At 40.3% G+C, this 21,813-nt stretch overlaps 1 protein-coding gene across 2 annotated transcripts in view; it reads left to right on the top strand.

Moving 5' to 3' along the window:
- WDR7 (WD repeat domain 7) overlaps positions 1-19,442 on the top strand; it is a 389,130-nt gene extending 369,688 nt beyond the window's left edge. For both annotated transcript variants that reach the window (XM_050767826.1, XM_050767825.1), the window contains 2 exons: positions 10,442-10,546; positions 16,643-19,442. In XM_050767826.1, the coding sequence (XP_050623783.1) occupies positions 10,442-10,546; positions 16,643-16,846 (309 nt within the window). In that variant the 3' untranslated portion in view covers positions 16,847-19,442. The remainder of the gene's footprint in view (positions 1-10,441; positions 10,547-16,642) is intronic.
- The last annotated feature ends 2,371 nt before the right edge of the window (positions 19,443-21,813 follow it).

Below are 21,813 nucleotides of genomic sequence, written 5' to 3'. Positions count from 1 at the left end.
AAATTGGTGGTGATCGTATAATATATTAACTTGTGATGTTTGGGATTTTTAGCAAACCTAATTTTCAAAGTATGATTCTATATAATTAATCATTTCAACATGCAAAGAAAAGACATATCAATTCCGTATAATTTAATTGGATATTCTATTGTTACTTTGTCCTGGAAATATTGGGCCTAATAAATCAGAAGAACAGGGAAGAGCAAGGCTAGTTCCTGATTATCTGCGGCAAGAAAAGGAGAAAGAGGGGCTTAGACATTAATAGGTGAATTAATGTCTAATTGACGGAGAACTTTTCTTTGAATCTGAAAGTTTCCCAGTTAAATCGAAGGGAAAATACTCCTAAAATCAGTACCTATTTTTTAGAGTTTGCTCTATGATGATTACAACATTTTAAGTTTTAAGTTTGGTAAACAACAATTGGCTTAAATGTTTATTCTCTATTTTTCCATTCATAAAACTTCCTTTTAAAAATAATTTTGATAATTTATCATGGATCTTAGTGAAAATATAAGCCTCAATACCATAAAAAACTTATTAGGAATGTCAAAATTACAATAATACAATAGTTTTGAGCATGTATGTTGATTCTCACTATTCCTAGATAAGGGTGTCGTGTGTATATATGTGTATATGCACATGCATGTTGATATATAACCCCCTACAGAAGAAATATTGAAAACTATTGCTTGTGTCATAAGGACTGTCAATATGTAGATATTGAAAAGCTTTAATTCATCAATGTCAGCTTGTCCTCGAATGACATATAAGTAACTTTTAGTAACTGAAACTGTGCAGTAAACACTGAAGCTATTTTTAAGGAATAAAGAGAGCCTGTTTACTTTAGGCATTATATCTTACAATAAAACTGAAGATAGCTCACTTTATTATATTTATCCTTAAATCTATTTTCCATTAAGATGTTAAAATGATATCAAGTCTACTTGTTTTTCCCTCTGAATATATATTATTTTCAATTAGATGGTGATAGAAAATAATTCATTGAATAGTTTCAATACCTTGGCTTGGAAAATGCCAAAACAGGTTGAGTTTATAACATAAAGTTGGCATAATGTGAATAAAAAGCATTGCCTCAGCCCTCCATCAAGAAAAGAAATTATAGAGATTAACAACCTGTTTTCAACTCTCAAATCTCTGTTCAAAATCTGTAGAACCGCCAAAGGGCAGCATCTAGACTTACGTGCTTAGACTGTAGGAGATAGTACACCCAGTAAGAAAAGTTGAGCTCTTTTCAATACTAGAGAGTTTTAGGATTGCATTTACCATGTACTTCCATTTTGGTCAATATTTTTAGTTTTTATAGTTTGGGTCCCAAGTGAGAAAGAAACAGGTTCCTAACTCTAATTATCCTTTCTTTAAAAAGTGCTTATTCATGGTCCTTGTAGGAAAGTATTGCCTCTTTGGGGTACAGACAAGCTGATAGGAGGGTGAAAGCCTTCAGGCACTGAGGACCAGGGAGGGAGGCTGCTGGTGAGAGAGATGGGGCCACCATCTCTGTAATCTGGCCTGGGCGTCTGGGGGAATCAACACAGGTACCTTCCTCCTTCTTAGCCAGTGAAGAAGGCCAGGACAACTCCGTTTTAAGAGGTTTAAACTCCTGGAGGTGGGTCAAATAAGAGTGTTTCTTCACCCTCACTGTGGCAATGGGCCAGTGGACCCTGCCTCACCCCACACGGAGGCAAGACTCCACTGGGAAAATGGGCTTCCTATGTCCCAGGCGGTGCTGTCCTCCCAGCCGTCCTCACAGGGATGGCAGGGCAGGGGAGATTGCCGTGGACCAGGACAGCACTAGGATAGGAAGGGAGGTTGGGCTAATCCAGGGACCTTCCTGTGTTATGTGGAAGCCACCTCCCTGCCACATGGGGTTGGGAGTCTAGGGGTTCCGTGAGGTCCCCTGAAATTCAGAAGGGTCTGCAAGGTGGGCTGGCTGACTGTTGCCTGTCCAGAACGAGGGGACGGACAGTTCCCCTTGGCAAGCCCCAGCACCACCACAAGCTCTTGCTTCCAAGCAGCCCTGCTGTAGCTGCCTGGGCTGGGGCTGCACCCAGCCTCCAAGCACCACCAGACATCACTCAAGGTCTTTGTTATTTGGTGTGGCAAAGTCACTTATAAGTGTTAGTGTGTAACATACATAAGACTTTCTCAGCTGTAGGAAAGTCAAGCTACGGAAATTGAAGATCCAGCAGTTCATAGCTTTCTTTTACCTGGTATTCTGTGAGGCAGCAGACTCTGGCACCAGACTGCCTGGATTCTAACCCAAACAAGTTATCGCACCTCCCTGTGCCTCGGTCCCCTCATCTATGAAGTGGGGAATAACATAGTCTGCTTATCTCATTGGGTTGATATGTAAAGATTAAGAAGTTTATGTGAAAGTATCTGGAACAGCACCTGGCATATCATACATGCTACAGAAGTTTACCTTCTTAGTATACTTTTTGGATTCTCTATAGCAGCAGTCCCCAATCTTTTTGGCAGCAGGGACCAGTTTCATGGAAGACAAGTTTTCCATGGACCTGAGTGGGATGAATGGTTTTGTGATGAAACTGTTCCTCCTCAGATCATCAGACATTAGTTAGATTCTCATAAGGAGTGCACAACCTAGATTCCTCGCACACACAGTTCACAATAGGGTTTGCACACCCATGAGAATCTAATACTGCCACTGACCTGGCAGGAGGCAGAGGCTTGCTTACCTGTCACCCACCCTCCTGCTCTGTGGCCTGGTTCCTAACAGGCCACGGGCCGGTACCAGTCCATGGTCCAGGGGTTGAGGACCCCTGTTCTGTGGTATAGCATAATAGTGCATGTTTACCTTCTATGTACAATTTTAACATTTATTTCAAGGATGACAACAGCTGTTTTGTACTTGACCCTTGCTAAATCCACTTTTTGTATTAAAGTATTAAGTTATATGATGCAATTTTATCAAGACCCAATGGTGAGACAGAAACTAACCTCTTTAAGCGCCCAGGTGATATGATGTAAGTGTTGAGAATTAGTAAATTGGAGAAGAGAGAAATAGAAGAGAGTTAATGAGCAATAAATGAATGGGAGTACATGTTTAATGAAAATAAACAGGGTGCAAAATGAGTACTGATGTCTTCTGGAAAGTGGTAGAAGAGACTTTAGAGCAGGGGCTAATCATCTGGGTTTTTGTCAGTGGATGCCTCTCGAGATGTTTCTGCACCCTCAAGACTCTGTCCATTGGCTGAGGTGTGCACATCTCACTCTCCTAAAGATAACTGGGAGCACGTCAAATGTCAGCCATCTGCATGCCAACAACTGTACAAGTTTTTCCTTTTCAAGGAGTTCTGGTAAATTATCTTTTAATGGTGATCATCAGCCACAATTGCCATTTTCTGATAAAATAAGCATATGCTGGCCAGGCTGCATAGTGTCATGAGAAACTGTAATGGCATCCAATCTCCTAATTCCAGTACTCAGTCCAGTACAGTTTGAAATTCCACATCTTGGCTGGGTACAGTGGCTCACGCCTATAATCTCAGCACTTTGGGAGGCCAAGGCAGGTGGATCACTTGGGGTCAGGAGTTCGAGACCAGCCTGGCCAACATGGGGAAACCCTGTCTCCACTAAAAATACAAAAATTAGCCAGGCATCATGGCACACATCTGTAATCCCAGCTATTTGGAAGGCTGAGGCAGGAGAATCACTTGAACCTTGGAGGTGGAGGTCACAGTGAGCTGAGATTGTGCCATTGCACTCTGCATTCCAGCCTAGGTGACAGAGTAAGACTCCATGGAAGGAAGGGAGGGACAGAGGGAGGGAGGGAGAGAGGGAGGGAGGGAGGGAGGGAGGGAGGGAGGAAGGAAGGAAGGAAGGGAGGGAGAAGGAAGGAAGGAAGGAAGGAAGGAAGGAAGGAAGGAAGGAAGGAAGGAAGGAAGGAAGGAAGGAAGGAAGGAAGGAAGGGAGAGAAAAGAAAAGAGAAGGGAGGGAAGGGAGGCAAAAAAAGAAATTCCACATCTTGAGGCCAGGTGCTCACACCTGTAGTCCCAGCACTTTGGGAGGCTGAGGCGGGTGGATCACCTGAGGTCAGGAGTTTGAGAGCAGCCTGACCAACATGGAGAAACCCCGTCTCTACTAAAAATACAAAAAATTAGCCAGGCGGTTGGTGGGTGCCTGTAATCCCAGCTACTCGGGAGGCTGAGGGAGAAGTATTGCTTGAACCTGGGAGGCGAAGTTTGCAGGGAGGCGAAGGTTGCAGTGAGCTGAGACCGTGCCATTCCACTCCAGCCTGGGCAACAAGAGTGAAACCCTGTCTCAAAAAAAAAAAAAAAAAAAGAAACTCCACATCATGAAATGTCGTTGAATAAGGTAACCTCTAAGATACCATCCAACTCTAAGATGTCTTGATTGGAAAGCTTGGAGAGAGTTTAAGGAAAAGCCACTGAAATTATTAAGAAGTTGAGAAATAAGACCCGAAAGGAAAGGTTATAGTTACTGGGATTTTTTTTTAATCCTAAAAACAAAAATTAAGTAAAAGAGGGGGGCAGATTGCTGCAACAGCCCTCGAGCCTTTAAAAGGCTGTCACACTAAGATTGCTCACCAGCTGTTCTCCATCTCTACTGAGGCCAGGACCAGAGGAAGCAAGCTTCAACTGCAGTGTTTTGGATTTAGATTTGATATAAGGAAAAATTTCCTGAAAGCACACATTGTTAAACACTGAAAAGGGTCCTCAGGGGAGATTTGGGAATCTTTCTCTGGAGCTATTTGAAAACAGAATAGATTTTCATGTCTGACCTGCTTCACCATAGCCCTGTCCACACACAGGACAGAATGGGTGACCTTTCAGTGTTCTTGGCAGCACCATGTGGTCTTAAGAGCCTATGCACAAAGAGACTTGAGAAGGCTTAGTTCATCGTGATAATTAAATTGGACTTGAGCCTTCTAATCGGCCATAGATGAGATTATCTATTTTTTAATGGTGTTATTATCTGCCTAAATTATTTGTTGAATCTATAATTTGTTTCCTTGAGCAGATGAACCTTAAATATCTAATAAAATTTTCACAAATTGATTGCTTGGGAGAAAAGAAGGGGGGATTTTTTTTTCCTTGAACATAATTAATTCTTAACTTTTGAACTCTTCTGAAATGGCTCTTCTTTGATGAGCCTTTCCCTCGCCTAACAGAGCTGTCAGTCAGAGCGATGTCTTTGTCTTCTCTCTGCCTTGAGCAGTTACCTCCCTGCCAGCCAGCCAAGAAATCTACAGGCTCCCGTATTGGGATGTCAGAAAGGCATGCAAATCAGAGCCTGGTTCCCCCTCCTTAGCTGCCATTTTCTGACTTCAGCTGCTATTAATATGTGAGAGATACCAAACATACAATGAGTGCTACAAGCACCCGCTGCACCTCACTTGGCATTGCCGGGTATCATTATGTGGGAGCAGCACTGGGAAGATGTAGGTATTTGCCGGTCTTTGGTATTGCCTCTCCTTTTCAGACCTCACTGCTGAGGCACTGACTGCCTTGAATTTCTGGCCTGTCTCACCTATTTCCTGCCTCCCTACACACACAGACACTTCATTCAGGCTCACCCTAAAGTCAGGGCATCTGCCATGCTTGTACCTCATGAAAACAAGCTTGTCCTGTTTGCCCTCTGCCAGAGCACATTCTAGGGAAAATGCCTCAGGTGAAGGCATAATTGTGCTTTTCGAGATTTCAGAGGCTATGTGCAGCCAACTGGGGAGGACATATTTCGGCTCAGCAGACCTTTCAAGCACCCCTCAAATTGCAACTGCCTGACTTAATCTAAAGTCAGCCACGCTGCTTCCTGAGAAGCCCACAGCCACACGGGCCGCTACCCTCTCAGCCCCTCAAGACCTTGGGGGCCGTCAAGGTTCAGTCCACGCTCCTGCATTTTTCCAGTTTATGTTAGTAAAATGTTATACAAAATACATGGGTCAGTACTTTATGAATCTTTCCCTTGTGCTGGCATTCATGATGGGGAAATCTTACCTACTTTTGGAAATCGTGTTTTCATAATTTATGTTAAAATTAAGAAAATGGTTTAGGTAGGATTTTGTGTTCCCCTTTAAAGAAAAAAATGATGAGACCTACAAATAAATATAAGATGTTCTCTTTCGTTTTATTCGACCTCAAAGTGGGTTGGTTTCAAGTCCCAAACTTGTCATTTGGAAGCTGACAGATCATGTGAAGAGCAGTTTTAAAGAGAATATTCTAGAAAGTCATGGCTTTTGTTGACACTAAATCATTTTAGAAGTTCTTATTTCTGTTTCCTTCTCTGTGCAACTGGGTTAATTATATTTCTTTGCAGAGCACATTGAAAATGTATGTTAAAAACTGTTGGGTGCATTAAGTATTGTTCATTATTCTGCTTCTCAGTTCCTTTTCTTTAATGAGAAAATGGGGTGGGGGTGTTTAACAGTTCAACACTCTATCTCCTGCTAGGAATAATTGTTTGATTTTTTTTTTTAATTGTTCGTAGCACGTCCTGAATTTGATTAATTTCTTTATATTCCATTTCTGTCTTTTCAAGACAGCAATTTCTTTGACTGAAAATATAACAAGGCATGATACTCATTCGCATAAAAAAATCTACCAAACCTCTTTTTATGTTGAAACTTGTTGTTTTTTGGAAAATGTTCTTCAAGGTCCAGCATTTGAGACCCAAACCATCCAATCCACCCCATCACAAAGCACTAACAAGTTCTCTGCAATCCTCACAGCTGCATCTCTAATGCCAGAGTAGCGGTTAAAGTCAATTCAGGTGGTGCCTGCACAGATCTTAGAAGTTCAGAGAGTCTGAACAAAAGACAATGGCAACATTTCCATTATAGTGAGGGCTGAAGCACCTCTCAGGCTGAGATTGTAATGAACTCACCAGATGTACCAAGCCATTTAAAACAGCGAACTTCCCTGCACTGCTTGAGCGGTACTTGCTCTTACGAGACAGTAGGTCTGTCAGCTGCAGTCAGCACTCTGTGGTTTTTCTTTAGGTTGCTTTAAAAAGCCAGCCCTGTGGGGCATCTAGCAGCATCATGCTGTGTGTGCACGCGCGCGTGTGTGTGTGCGCGCGCGCGTGAGTGATGCATCATGCTGTGTGTGTGTGCATGTGTGTGTGATGTTCTGATCCAAGATGTAGGTCCCCCTTTGTCCAAAGAAGACTTTAAAGAAAGTTAAACTCAGTATATGACAGGACTTCAACAAAAGTTAAAACGGAACAGTGATGAGTAAAATGAGTAGGAGGAAGTATTTATTACTCGATGTATAGGATGAGCATAAATTTAGTTCTGAGTTTCCTGGCAGTAAAGCAAACCAGTGTTAGGTTATGTAATTATTGTTACATGATAAAAGAAAGCAACAAATTTATCTGGAAAGACAGACATTTTCCCAGCAGAAAATTCCAGGCTGAACTTATTTCCCAAGATCTTCTATGAGAGCCACTTAAATAACTGCTGAGTGTCTTCAGCTGACATAGAAGTACTCTTCACATGGATGTTTTAAATACTCGCCAGAGGAAGACAAAAAATGGAATATTTAGAGAAGACTGTTCTGAAGGAGCAAATATGGTCCCAGTGAGTCTGTTTTACTACTTTTACAAAAAGCTAACAGCTAGCCTCCAAGAAAGGGGTGTGAATGTGTCCATTGGGTTGTAACATCCTTTGGACCTGCTGGTTTATAGCCGGCTCACTGTTGCGTTCTCTAACTTACTGAAGCAACCTTCTGGTTGCTGATTAAGGAAGGATGCTAATCTGAAGGAGGAAGGCTTGGCATTCTGTTTTGAAATTGAGGAGCCCAATCTCCAGAAGGAGGTTCAATCCACCTCTTCACAGAGCCGGGCTTTGAGGGCTTTCAAGAAGGGCCAGTTTTTCTTAGAAGAAAAGTCTACCCACAGTTTTAGATGGATATTGGGATCCCAGAGCATGGAAGAAACTTTGAATTTTGAATCAAATATTTGTAATAGAAAGTTTGCATTAAATGCCAGGAGGGACCAGGCAGGAAATAAGTGAGCTAGGCAGCCTGGTACACAGGTCTTCTTTTGTGTCAGTGCTGGGCTGGTGAAGTGAAGGGCACATGCTCAGGCTGAAGTGCTCACCACCACTCAGCCCTGGCTGATGCTGCCACATGTGAACAGAGGCCCAGTATTGCCCGATCCTCCAGATTTTCAGGAGAGGCTGGAAATCTTGATTTTACGTAACATCTGATCAATTAGAAAGATGGGCTGAAAAAAAAATTCTTTTTTTTGCACTTTTGCAGGCCAAACCAAACACATCTATTATCTAATTTCAGCTTAAGGGTTTTGAGTTTGCAGCCTCTAAGTCAAGGCCTTACTGTCCTACTGTCTTTACCATAAAGTGGCCTCAGATTGGCCCAATAGAATTTCAGACTTTTAGCAGAACTGAATCTTGATTTTAAAAAATGGTTAAAAATGCTTTCCCAATGCGCTGATTAAACTGACCTAGTAAGTGGGAATGACCACTCTTTCTGATTTAATTGGTTAAAGGCTTTTTTCCTGCCTGAGTGATTCTCATTCCAGAATAGTTGATGTTAAGCTGGTTTCTTGCAATAATTATTCAGCAAGTGCACTCCATTTCTTAGATTAGTACATTTATGGGCCAGCATCAGGAGTAATCACATCTATTTAATCAAATGCCACAGTCTGAAGTCTATGTTTATAGGCAACCTGGTATGCTACATGATGCTGATTCTGAGATGTGTGATTAAGGCATAGTTTTAGGAGAAGTGTTCATTTAATGGTGTACTCAAGTGGTTGAGTTATATGACTGTTTATATGTGTCTGGTCATCTCTAAGCAAGCAGGAGTAACAAAAATATTAAAAGTATTGAATTGTTATATGCCATGCATTGTGCAGAACACTATGTATTACCTCATTTAACCTTTACAAAGCTCTTTGAGTTAGATATTATCATTATCATCATCACCGTTCCTACTTTACAAACATGGGTACTCTGAGATGTTAAGTGCCTTCAATAACTGGCCCTAGGTTCCAGAGTTAGTACGTAGTGGAGCTCATATGCACACCCAGGAGGTCTGGCTCACATCGTTGCTCTCTCCCTGCCCAGAGCCCAGTTCTGTACCAACATAACTTTTTTTTTTGAGTGTTAGAAAACAAGTGTTATTTGGGGACACCACAGTCCCTTGAAAGTCTAATGACAAAAAAGGACAGAATGCAAAGGCAGCAAGGAATGTGCTTGCGTCTCTACCCCTGTTTTCCCTCTTCTTCCTCATCTTAGGCATTCAGATATGTAGTATGAAAAAATCTTCTGAAATATACAGTACCTATGGGCCGAATCACATAACAAGCCTAATGCTCCCACTGAGACTCAGGGCTCACAATTCTTTATCAAAAATGACAACTGGAAGCAAACCTGTCCTGAATTTTCTTAGTTTAGGGGCACATATTTCCTATTCCTTTCTAGACAAAGGGAGGAGACCAACCTGCAGCTTGTAAGCCAGACTGAATATTGGTTAATGTGGCAGAGGTATGGTTTTTAATAGTTGAGTGCAGGGAGATTAATACAGTATTGCTAATTTGCTTAGTATCCAGTGTCTTCTGTAATTATTAATATCATCAGAGTTGAGTACTATTTTTATTAGGAGGGACCTTCTATCAAAGACCTACTCTAAAATACAACTTCCTTTTTATTATTCATGGTTAAATCAATGATCGCTATTTGGCAGAGGTTCAAAACTATCCCTGTTAACTTGTTTTTAATGGTATTTGATTTATGTGTGTGCCCAAACCTCCCACATGTGTGTGGATGTATATTTACTAATTGCAGCTATATGCATTTAAATGCAGTGTTATTGCTAGAAAATGAAGCATAAAGCATGAGCAGTGTATAATTATTAAGGAGATGAAATTATAGCCTTTAACTCCTTCAAGAACAGGGATTTTTATAACACAGCTTTGATTTTTTTTTATTTCAGATGAGCAAAGTTCCTGCTGGGATACGCCACCGCGCCCCGGCCGAAATTATAGCCTTTAACTCCTTCAAGAACAGGGATTTTTATAACACAGCTTTGATTTTTTTTTATTTCAGATGAGCAAAGTTCCTGGATACTTTTGGTGATCAGTTTCTTACCTTTCTAATTGTAAAATTCTTCCCTGTGGCAGACGTAAATGAATTAGCACATTGGTTTGTCTATTAACATATGGTTTTTCTTTGGGCTCATGCTGCCCTCCCAACTAGGAGGCAGGTGGACACCTCAGAACAAGATTGAAGCCCTTGGAGAGTTCCCTCAATGAGAGAATGTCGGTTGCTTGGCTTACTTTTCTAAGCTGACTTAATAAACAAAGAAGACAATAGCATCTAATACCCATGATGTAACTTATTCAACATTGAATGCATTTGTGTGTATACTTGTAATTGTCCTGTGGAATGCTTGCCATTCATGATATCTGAATTTTCTTTTAGACAATCCATGGACACAAGGGACCAATCACTGCAGTGGCTTTTGCTCCTGATGGAAGATACCTTGCCACCTACTCAAACACTGACAGCCACATTTCTTTTTGGCAGGTAAGGGTAGATGCTCCAGGGTCTTAAAGCGTATACCGCGTGATACGGCTTTGGTAGTAAGCCTTCCTGTTGAGCCTACCTGCCGGCCCTCCTTCCTGTCCTCCCTCCCTCCTTGCAGCAAACATCCAGTCTGTATTGATTGCTGATGATGTGCCAGGCACTAGCATGCAGGGTGCTGAGAATACAATTAGCAGTCTGGAAAGAGGGACATCTGCTCTCACGGAGCTTGCAGTCTGAAGTAGACATACATAAATAAGCAAGCAGTTATGGTCCCAGGGGAGCCTGAGAATAAGGCTGTGGGAAGGCTTTTCAGAGGAAGTGACACCTAAGCTGAGGCTTGAGTGGTGTGGAAGAAGGGCTGGGTGTTCAGGGTTGGTCAGGAGGTGTGGGTGGTTAAGAAGGGGACACAGGTGCACGAGTTGCCGTGAGCAAGGGCCGGCATGTTTGAGGGCCTGGCCCGAGAGGAATCAGGCAGGAGAAGCCTCACTGGCTTCACCTATTCATTTACACAAGGTCCCTGGGTCTGGGACTGTAACAGGGCGTAGGGCATAGGATAATAAGGTGTTTTCCTAGTGTTCACCTCATGTCCCTTTTATACTTATCTCATTTTTCTTTGCATTCTGAATTTCCCGCATAATACTCATAATTCTCAAACTGTTCAAAACATTTCTTAAGATCTCGAATAGTCTTTGGTAAGCAGTTCATGAGAATGCCTATGTTTAATTCTGAATAAAATGAACACTAATTTTGAGAAACTAATTTTGGTAATAGAATATGTTTTCTCCTCACTGCTTAATTGCTATCCCATCTTCTTTTTAATTACCTTACTCTTTTAGTCCCGAAAATTACCAAGAAATTAAACATTACCAACACCCCCAAAAAAGTTAATTTAAAATTTTGTTGTTTTCTTTATTTTCTTAGGATGCCAGTGTGTTTTATGAGATTCAGTTTATTGCTTTGAAAACTAAAACAAAACAAAAGTTTAAACAAGGCTTCAGCAAAAAATCAATAGGTAATAAAATGTAAAATGGATACAATAAATTACTTAATTAACAACATGCTATTAAAGCATGACAACTTCAAAATCTGTCACAGACTTCTACTTTTATCTAATTTAGTTTTCCAGTTTATTTTCTCATTAGCCTTTCTTCCAAAATATGTCTCCAACATCTTAATTCGCTCATATTAAACTCTCTTTATCAGAGATCTCACCCAGCCCTCATTTCCCAGTGAATAACCACAGCACTGGTGTTTTCCTCTCCTGAAATTCCACAGTGATTCCGTTAGGTGTCCAGAAACTGGGCTTTTGCAGCAGTGCTTCTTTAAGGAGTTTGCCTACTGATTTTTTTTTTTCCCTCCCTACTGATGTCTAAGTCAGTGGCCTCTATTACGTCAGCTGTACCTTGATACAAATTTTCTTTTATTTCCTGTTCTCTTGGGATCTTGGAGGAATATTTTATAAAGCTCCACTCATTCCACATTTCCTGGGTGTCTGAGTGATAGGTACTGGCCTGTGCATTAGAGACACAGAGATCAGTAAGTCATGGGTCCATGCTTGCCAGAAACCTGTGTTCTGTGCAGGGTTTCTTCTTTGGAATAAACAAACAAAACACCTCTTTTTTCCAACTTTCTTTCTGCTAAGAAAACATAATTTGTTATATAAGAAATACCTCACATATTAGCCAGATTTGAAACTTTTTCCAGTATTTTCAGGAGTATTTTAAATGGAATTTTCTAAATGGTAAATTATCTTTTTTCCCTTCGATCTTCAAGGTTTTATTTGGATATGTTCATCCCTTCGTTGAATATTTTTCTATTTATATCAAAATTACTGCCCAGGTCACTGATGGGATTATGGGTAACATCCTTTTCACTTAGAGATCAAGCTCGTGTATTGGATGGCATCCTCTTCCGTTTCACTTACAGATCAAGCTCATTTATTAGATGGCTTCCTTTTCAGATAACATCTTTTCATCTTCCAGTTCCTCTCTGAAGCCTCCTGCTGTTGACCCTGGGCTTTGCCAAGCACACTCACATCTGTGTGCCTGGACACGTGGCTTTGCACACAGTGGGGCTGCAGCACATGTCCTTAGTCCAGAAGCTCACCTACTACTCCAAGGGCTGCTTCCTAACAAACTCTGCACATGCCAGAGCCAAAGCAGCCCAGGCAACACCCAGGTCATTCTTGCCTCTAAAACCAATGTCGGAATTTAAAATACAGCCCATTTCTTGATGTTTATGTTACACCAAACTCAGACTTGAAATTTTAATGGAAGACACAAAAACAAGTCCTTTCAGCTTTCTCAGGAAAATGCAATGAAATCTCTTCCAGAAGTGTAGTTGTCTTATTTGAATTAAAAAGAGTTCAAAAAACAGTATTAGATGTACCACTGCTCTCCCCAAATGGACTTTGCTGATTTATTTAGATGCATGTTTCGTTGTAATGATGTAGGAGAATACTTTTATATTATTCCAGTAAGTGTACTGTAATATATTTTGAAAACTTAATGAAGTCTTATTAATACAGAACCTTACTAAAGCTATCAGCTATTAAAATCTTTGCTGAGAAATGAGTGTTAATGAGAAATATTGGTTGGATAATTACTCAAGTGAGACTTAGTAAGGTCTGTGTCCTGCATTACTTACATTGGGAATAGTATTAAAACATTTCCTGTTGTGATGAATTATATCTGTGTTTCTGTGTGTTGAGAAAATAATCTTCACAGAACCAGTTTTGTGAAGCATTTATTTTTGATGGGAATAAAAAAGCCAAAGTTACATTTGAGTGAATTTACATTCTCATCTGTCAAATGATGTAATTTGGCAGTCATTCAAGCCCTTTGATTTTCTAACCCCACCTAATTTGAATATTTCACTTCTCTGTATCCATTGATATTTGAGCAAGAGGAGGAGTTTGGTAATGAAATACAGTCACAATTCTCTCACCCAAAGCTTACCACCACTGTCCAGCAAATATCCTGTTTCAGAAATGCTGATGATAATAAGTTAGGTAGATACTGGTTTCATTTATTTTAATTTACTCCATTGTATAGTAGAATACTATTCAGCCATTGAAAAGGAATAGTGTAAATCTGTAGTCATTAACAAGAGAAGATTGCCATCAACATTTTGTTGAACAAAAAAGCAAATTCTGAAACTACATGTTAATATAAGCTTGTTTATATAAAATTTATTAAATCTGCTTATCTTCATCTTTATGTACATGTGGAGGTCTGGAAGGTTGTTTACCAACATTTTATCAGTGACTGTCTTTGGGAAAAGATATTTCAGGGGTTTTTTGCTTTCCTTTTTGTACTTTTCTTTATTATTTGAATTTTCCACAATGAGTATTTACTATCTTTGCAATCAGGAAAAAATGAATGTTACCGAATCTCATAATTCCACATAGTTTGCATTCATTCAGGGCTCAAGATGTCCTTACCTGAGCATCATTTGTCACCGTCGCTGGTCAAGAAAACATTAATATTGAATAACAAAATTGTTAGTTGTTTCAGAGAGAGTCATTTGCCTGAGTTTATTGGAAAAACTAATACCCTTCCTATAATACTTCAGATTCATGCCAAATTTGAAGAGGTCATAGGGAAAGGATGATCTGAGCAATCAATTTTAGTGAACATGGGGGTCTTTACTATACCACATGTATGCAACTATGACGGTTATGTTCCTTATAGAATTTCACGTATCCCTATTCTCAGGCAGGAAGGCTATTTGATCCAACCAAAGGCATTTATCAAAGTAGGGGTGGCTCAGGTTATAAGAGGAACCCAGTTGTAATGGCCTTTTCTAAAATCTTTACATGTAGAGTATTCCCATGAGATATTCTCTCCCTTTTCATGTTTAGCTCTCAACCCTTTTTTTTTTTTTTTTTTTTTTTTTTTTTTTTTTTTTTTTGAGGCGGATTCTTGCTCTGTCGCCCAGGCTGGAGTGCAGTGGCACGATCTTGGCTCACTGCAACCTCCGCCTCCCGGGTTCAAGCGATTCTCCTGCCTCAGCCTCCTGAGTAGCTGGGATTATAGGAGCCCGCCACCACGCCCGGCTAATTTTTGTATTTTTAGTAGAGATGGGGTTTCACCATGTTGGCCAGGCTGGTCTAGAACTCCTGACCTTATGATCCACCCACCTCGGCCTCCCAAAGTGCTGGGATTACAGGCATGAGCCACCGTGCCCGGCCTCAACCCATTTTTTGTTCGTGGCTAAATTTGAAGAGAGGAATTAAAAATAAGGAAGTGTCTGAGCATTATATGCCCGTTGCATCTTGAGTTACCAGCAGAAGTCAAGCTTCGTACATATATTCATAGAAAATCTATAAAGAATGAAAAATACCTTGTAGTTATTTATCAACTGAGAAATTAGATTTTTTTCTAAAACACACTATGCCTGTTGAGGCCAGTTAATGTTAACCAGCAATCTTCTGGGTCATTTGGATCTATCAAGTCAAGCTCACCATCATTATTTATATTTTAACTATTTGGGAACATCCAAGAAAGCAATAAGGCATTGATTTTTATCTTTTGGGAAGTTTTTGGGAAAAGGAGAGAAGGAAGCAAAGAAACAGGCTGCTGGAAGGGTGACAGTAAGGAACTGCCTGGCTGGAAACAGGAACCAAACTTTAACAGAAAGAGTTAACAATAACCATACATTTGGTTTTAAAATGTGACCTCGTACACTAGTGATTTTTTTTCACCTCTGTGTTGTCTTCGGCACTATTATTAATGCAGGAAAATCAGTAACATTAGTCATCTTAAAAGGGTTATTACTCAAGATGATTTAAATTGTGAAAATGTCAGTGGAGCCTGCACGCACTCTGCTAGAGATGCCATGATTTACGCCCTCTGACACCATCCTGCTGCTGAGGGGGGCTGGAAGAAGGAATGGCTTGTGTTTTGCAGTGATCCACATGCAGGGGATGATGTCAGTGATAACACATCTTAAATGTCCTAGGATTTGCCAGTTTCATGGCCCCACCGTTGGTAGATGTTGGATCATAATCTGCATGCTTCATGCAAATCTCTAGGAAGTCTTACACATTGAGATGGAGGTTATACTGGAGAGAAGCATTGGAAATGAAAATTAGTACAAAGAAAAAGTATTATTTCTGAGACTTCTTTCCAGATTTTCAGTATTCTTTCCATGTGACATTATAATAGCACATATGATGCGAAAATATTTTAAGTAATATTTAGAATCTAGAGAAATCTTCAGACTCAGTTGCTTAGGAAACAGTTCACGTAGACAACTACTATCAATATTTAGTACTTCAACCTGAATGCATAGTTGTTCACGATTCATAATTTCCATGTTATTTTTCATTTATGTGAATGGATTAAGAAAAGCTAAAATTTAAATCCTGAAAAACTGCCAAAAAGCAGAAATCATCAATTGATAAAAAGGTATTGTCAATAAAATATTAAGAGCAGACTCTCCTTCGTGTAATAGCAAAACAGTGAGGCACAGACACAGTGTTGAGATGAAATTGATTCTGGTGCTGCACTTTATAATAAGCAAGAGCTTCCCAGAAAGCGAGTTTTTAAAAAGCAAGTGAGGAGTGAAGGTATTAGTAGGTGGGAAATGGGGGTGGAAGGGAGTCTTGAGCTTTATTTGATCCAGTAAACTGTCACTCTGTCTACTGCTTAACCTTGCTTCCTTTTCTTGAACTAATTCCAAATCCCAAAACTTGTCTTCGCTGACTCATCCATCAGGGAATGCAGTTAGCATTGTGGTAAAGAACATGAAAGTCTTCAGTTTCAGATATCCACAATGTCCAAATGCCTGTGTTGTTTAAATGAACCATTTTATTAAGAGCTATAATTTAGCTCTCTTCCTAAAGATCCACGGACTCTCCTGTTGTCAGGTTCTACCCCCATGAAATTCCTCTAGATTTCTGCATTTACTGTAGCAGCATCAGAACAATTCCAAGCACACCGTAAGGAACTTTTGAGAGGTTAAGAACAAGCTCAGGTGAAGGAGAATAACCATGATGGAGGAAAAAGTGGCCAGAAGAGATCGACCCAATCTCTGTGATAGGGAAAGGGAGAGGGCTGTTCAGGTGACACATGTGCTCTCCTGTCCCTCCAGATGAACACGTCACTGCTGGGAAGCATCGGCATGCTGAACTCGGCACCTCAGCTGCGCTGCATTAAAACCTACCAGGTGCCCCCTGTGCAGCCCGCGTCACCCGGCTCCCACAACGCCCTCAAGCTGGCCCGGCTCATCTGGACTTCCAACCGCAACGTCATCCTCATGGCCCATGATGGGAAGGAGCACCGCTTCATGGTCTAATGCTGCTGCCTGCCACCGTGACTGCGTTTTAGCTCTCTCAATTCTCCAAGCCAATGTTGCCCTGTCCTTCCTCCCACCAGATTGTTCCCAGGGGCCTGCCCACCCCAGTGCCGTCCAGGGGTGCGGCCAGGTCTTGTCACTTGTGCATGCTTCTCAGGGGCAGACCCTGCTCGTGCTGTCTGTCGATTCAGAGGCACGCACACACGCTCTGCACGATGTGGCCATCCTGTCACCAGGTAGTTTTTCCCTGCCAGAGATGGGAGCGGAAAGCCAGCGGTTCTTGGGAACGCTCTTGTTGCTTGGTGCAACAGAAGCACAAAAATCAATAAACACTGTGATTGCACTCCCAGCCCAGATCAGCATTTTAGCCATCTCAACCCCACCTCTGAAGTGCTGCTTGAATCTGGCCCTTCTGACCCTGGGTGTTGAGGTCATGTCGTGTAGTCCTCATGATTGAAATGATTGCCCTTTGAATTTCCTAAAATATTGTTTACCAAAAAGATTCTGTGTTTACATGTTCTTTTCTTCTGGTGATTGCTAGGAAATTACTCAATCCAATTTCCTAGGGTTTAGCTACCACCTTCTTTATCAACAGCTAACCAGATTGAGATTCATGAGAAATTATATACACACACAAAAAATATTTTTCTTGTAGAAAATAGTTTTCCAGACACTTAGCCTTCCGAAGTGCTCATCTCTTGCTTAAATGATAGTGTATTTAGTAGTTTAAAATAAAAATAATCACTCCTTATGATCTAGTTAATGTAATTATCCAGTCACTGTAACTAATCTCTTGAAGGGACTTTTGTGATAAAGAGCTAAGTTCGGAAGCATAGCGTGTACCGGAAATGAAGACTCCCCATCCACTGCCACAGATCCTGTTGAAGAAAGAGCTTACCCCTTTCCCCCGGAAGCCTCACAATCCTGTAGTTCCCATATGTGTGGCATATGTCAGTTATGAAATTATTATAATTCAGCCTTCAAACTACTACTGATCAACTAAAGGAAAGCTAATAAGGTATTTCTTTTAAACAAGTATTCTGGAAAAGTAATAACTATGGCACAAATGTTCAGGAGTGTGTATAACAATGTGTGGGCTCTCAGTTAATTTATTTGAGCAGACATTGCAATGAGGGTATTCATTATGCTTCTAAGTAAGCTTTAACTATATCACTTTCTTCTTACATCAGATTGTGCTGGTTTTAGCTCATAATAATGAAAAAATAGAATAATATTTTGTATGAACTGTTTCTAACAAACCTTGATCTGTATATACTTGTGGGGGGTTGTTTGGTTGCCTAATTGTTGATTGGTCCGTTCATTGGGCAAAATCATTTATTAAATGCAAAAATAGAAAGTTACTTGTTAAATTCAGAGAAAATATGTGAAGTTTACAAAGGAACCAAAATGATAATGGAAGAATTTAGTCTTAAAAGTTTAGGTTGTAAGAGTTTATCTAATATACAAAAATGTAGGATCAAGGTCTAGGAACAAACATTGGTTATTTCACTGAAACAGATTTTTAAAGAACATGTTAAGAAATTAAAACCACTAGAACATCTCTTTCATATTGATATGATGTTATTTCCATTGATGGCAAATCTATACTGTTCCTTGATTTTAGAGTTGGGTATTCTTTCAAAAGTGAATTTAGGCACATGCATGTACATTGTATTTATAAAGATTATATATGTAGTTTCCAAGGAAGAAACAAAGACCTATACAGTGTAGACTTTATTTGTTTGGTGAACGTGCTGTTGTGTTTGGTATAGCTAGAGAAATGTAAGGTAAACTAAAAGGCTCACTTTGTTTTCCAGTGGGCCCACAGTCTTCTCTATACCCAACATATGTTTACTTTATGAACTTAAATGGAAATTAATTTATTGTAGACTACATCTCTATTTGGAATGATGAGGTAAATGTATACCTTAGCATTTTGTTTAACAAAAATGTTCTGTGTATCAAGAAAGAGGTGTGGGAGCGGTAGGCAGCCTGCCGCCAACACACAGATGGCTCCCACCACTACGAAGGTTGAGAGCAAAGCCAGGAGGCCCAGAGGAGCAACAGCCCTGGGCCACGAGTGTGGGTCGGCCTTTCAAGTGCTCTGTATGCACAGACAACCAAGGCCAGTAGAAAGCTATGGCTGCAAAACCCTGGGGTGGATGATGTTTGATGATTAGACAGTCATCTCTAACTATTAAATATCTGCATTCTTGTTAACATAAATCTCTCCTTGGCTATTTTAATAGCCACAGTCCCAAACTTCATCCCAGCTTAGATTTCTCAGCACTGAGGTAAACTCTGCATTTTCATCCCAGCGTACACCTTTAATGTTTTATTGATTTCATTGGCACTGTATTTGGACCTGTCCTTGTATATGTAGAGACATATGTGGCTTCATTGGTAATTTACAAGCAAAAGATGACATGACGTCACACCTGTATGAAAATGTGATGATTGAACTCCCTGTGTATAGTGAGCGAATTAAAATGTCTGCCTCTCCAGACATTTCTTAATGATTCCACTTAATAGATTCTATGTATGCTGAATGTTCCTGTGTACATACGTGTGTTAAATAAAACAATTGTATTGAAAACTGTTTTTCTCACATTATTACCTTTTCCAGTGTTCACTCATCTTAAACACCCTCAGTTGAAATCCGTATGCTCCCCTCGCCCTGCTGCCTCTAATCATTCATTTCCCTGGAGAGCTGGCTTGGGAAAGGCAACTTATTCCCAGAGGACAGTAGAGCAGAAGTGCAGCGAGAAACTCTCCCTCCAGAAACTCAATGGCACCCTCTGTGGTTTGGGCAAGGGAGTTGCATGCCTGTTGCTTTATCTCCACCCTACATGCTCCCAAATGACTGTTAATGGCACCAAATCATATCTTGTCAGATTGGATGGCATGGGTTGGCTGCCTCTTGGGAGCTAGGCTGAGATCATTAAGTTCACTGCATTTCATACTCAGTTTGGAGTTGAATTTGAATCCCTGAGGTAAAGGGTATAATTGGTTTTCGGAAAAATCAAGAATAATAAAGTAGGTCCTTATTGCTCATAGAGGGCTATGTGTAAGTAGTGAATGTACTTCTTTTCTCTTAATTATTTCAGATAAGAACACAAAAGCTTGAATTGAGTCAATCATCATGTAACAGTATAATTTTCTATAAGAATTCGGTAAACATTTCAGGACTGGTCTGAGGCATCTTTGGCCCTATCAAATGCCCACTGTGGGCCCCAGGAAATGTTTTAACATCTCAGGACTTAAATGCATTCTTATAGGGAAAATAGGGGCAGTAACAGTTCTGTATGATCAGTGATCACATAAACTGATCAAATGTGGAAAGGGCATGACATTAATAGGAAGGTAAAGCCAAGCAGTGCTGGGTGAACTTTCACCTTTCACCCCTTCGGCTGACTGACAGAGCTGAGTGTTGAAGAAAATCAATACTTTGGAGCCAGGAGGGAAATATTTCCACCCTCTAACTAGAGAATGTATTTTGACAAGGCCAAGATAATCCAAGCTGCACAGGAGAAAGAGAAAAGAAGACTCATTTTTAAAGCCTGACACTTCAAGGTGTTTTTGTGCAATGGTTTAGAGATCGTCAATACATACAAATACCAAAGGTCAAAAAGAAAAGCCAGAAGAATTTCAAAAATTAGATGTTCAGTTCTTTTTGCTGTTTACAAAAAAAAAAAAAAAAAGGAAGGACTACAGAGAGTTTTGTGCTTATAATTGTCCTTTTAATGAACCAGGCTCACAATTGTGTGAGCATTGAGGTGATCATCCCTCTTTAGTCAAAACTAATATTTTGTAGCAGCAGAACTGTGAATATTGAATGCTCAAAAAGCATTCAGACTTCCTGCTTCTGTACACCTTTTGGCTACAAATTGTTTTGTTTTGTTTTGTTTTTTTGAGTGGTTACATTGTTTTGTGCTAACATCTCAGAATTTGGTTTTGCAATTCTTGTTGATTCTGCCGTAATGGCATTGTAAATCCTGGATCCTTCTTCACATTCGGTTCATTCCTTTGCATGAGAAAAGAGTTCTTCTACCTAGAACTTAATGTTTTTCTAGTTTCCCAAGTCCCTTTAAGCAAATTACTTATGAAGATATTCTAATTAATGCCTCTCTGAATGAGAGGTTTATGCACCTCTAGGAAGATGGTAAACAATTCATTCTTACCAGCAAGATTAGAGCCATTCATTCTGTAGACAAATACCTCCATCAAGTGGATATAGATTCTTTGCTTTCCTACTGATAAGAAAACTAAGAAGCCAGTGGTGTCCATACCTTCCAGACAAGCTCAGAAGGACAAAGGAATCTTAAGTATCTAAAGTACACCATCAGGCCTGCTGTAAACATGTGCTAATTAAACAGTATTAAAAATACAGTGAAAATATAGCTTCTGTTTATATACCTTCTTACTCATTAATAAATCCCATTCTATTCTGAGGCGACAGATCAGGCTGGAAATTTTTATTTTGTTTTGTTTCAAAAAGAGAATGCAGCCCACCAAACCTCCTTAATACTCTGAGATTTCCCAGAGAAGGCCAGGAGTCTAGCACTGCTTGGATTGTAGGGGTATGAAGTAAATATGTGCTGCATTTGTGAAATCCATTGTATTGCACCTGTCAAATGCTTAGAAGAGTGGCACATAGGAAGCACTCAATAGATGTAAGCTAATATTTTTAGGAGACAGGAGTCCTTATTGAGCATGGATAAACAAGATGACCTGTGTTCTTTGGAAAACTGTTGGATTTTTGTTGTATGTTTTCATCTCTATGTGGACTCCACAAGTAGATCTGGACATCCTATCCAAAGGAGGGCTCCTGTGGTTCTGTTTGGATTCCCCACCTGCTTTGCCATATTGCTACGTGTTACACCCCGCTTCTCACCAAAATATGTAGACATGAAGAATTGCCAAAATACATGCCAGCAGAGGAAACTGGTTGGTTGTGGCTGAAGTTG

Source organism: Macaca thibetana, chromosome 18 (genome assembly GCF_024542745.1).
Source record: "Macaca thibetana thibetana isolate TM-01 chromosome 18, ASM2454274v1, whole genome shotgun sequence".
Taxonomy (NCBI): Eukaryota; Metazoa; Chordata; class Mammalia; order Primates; family Cercopithecidae; genus Macaca; species Macaca thibetana.
Note: the sequence above shows the minus strand (reverse complement) of the source record. Positions and strands in the feature narration are given on the sequence as shown.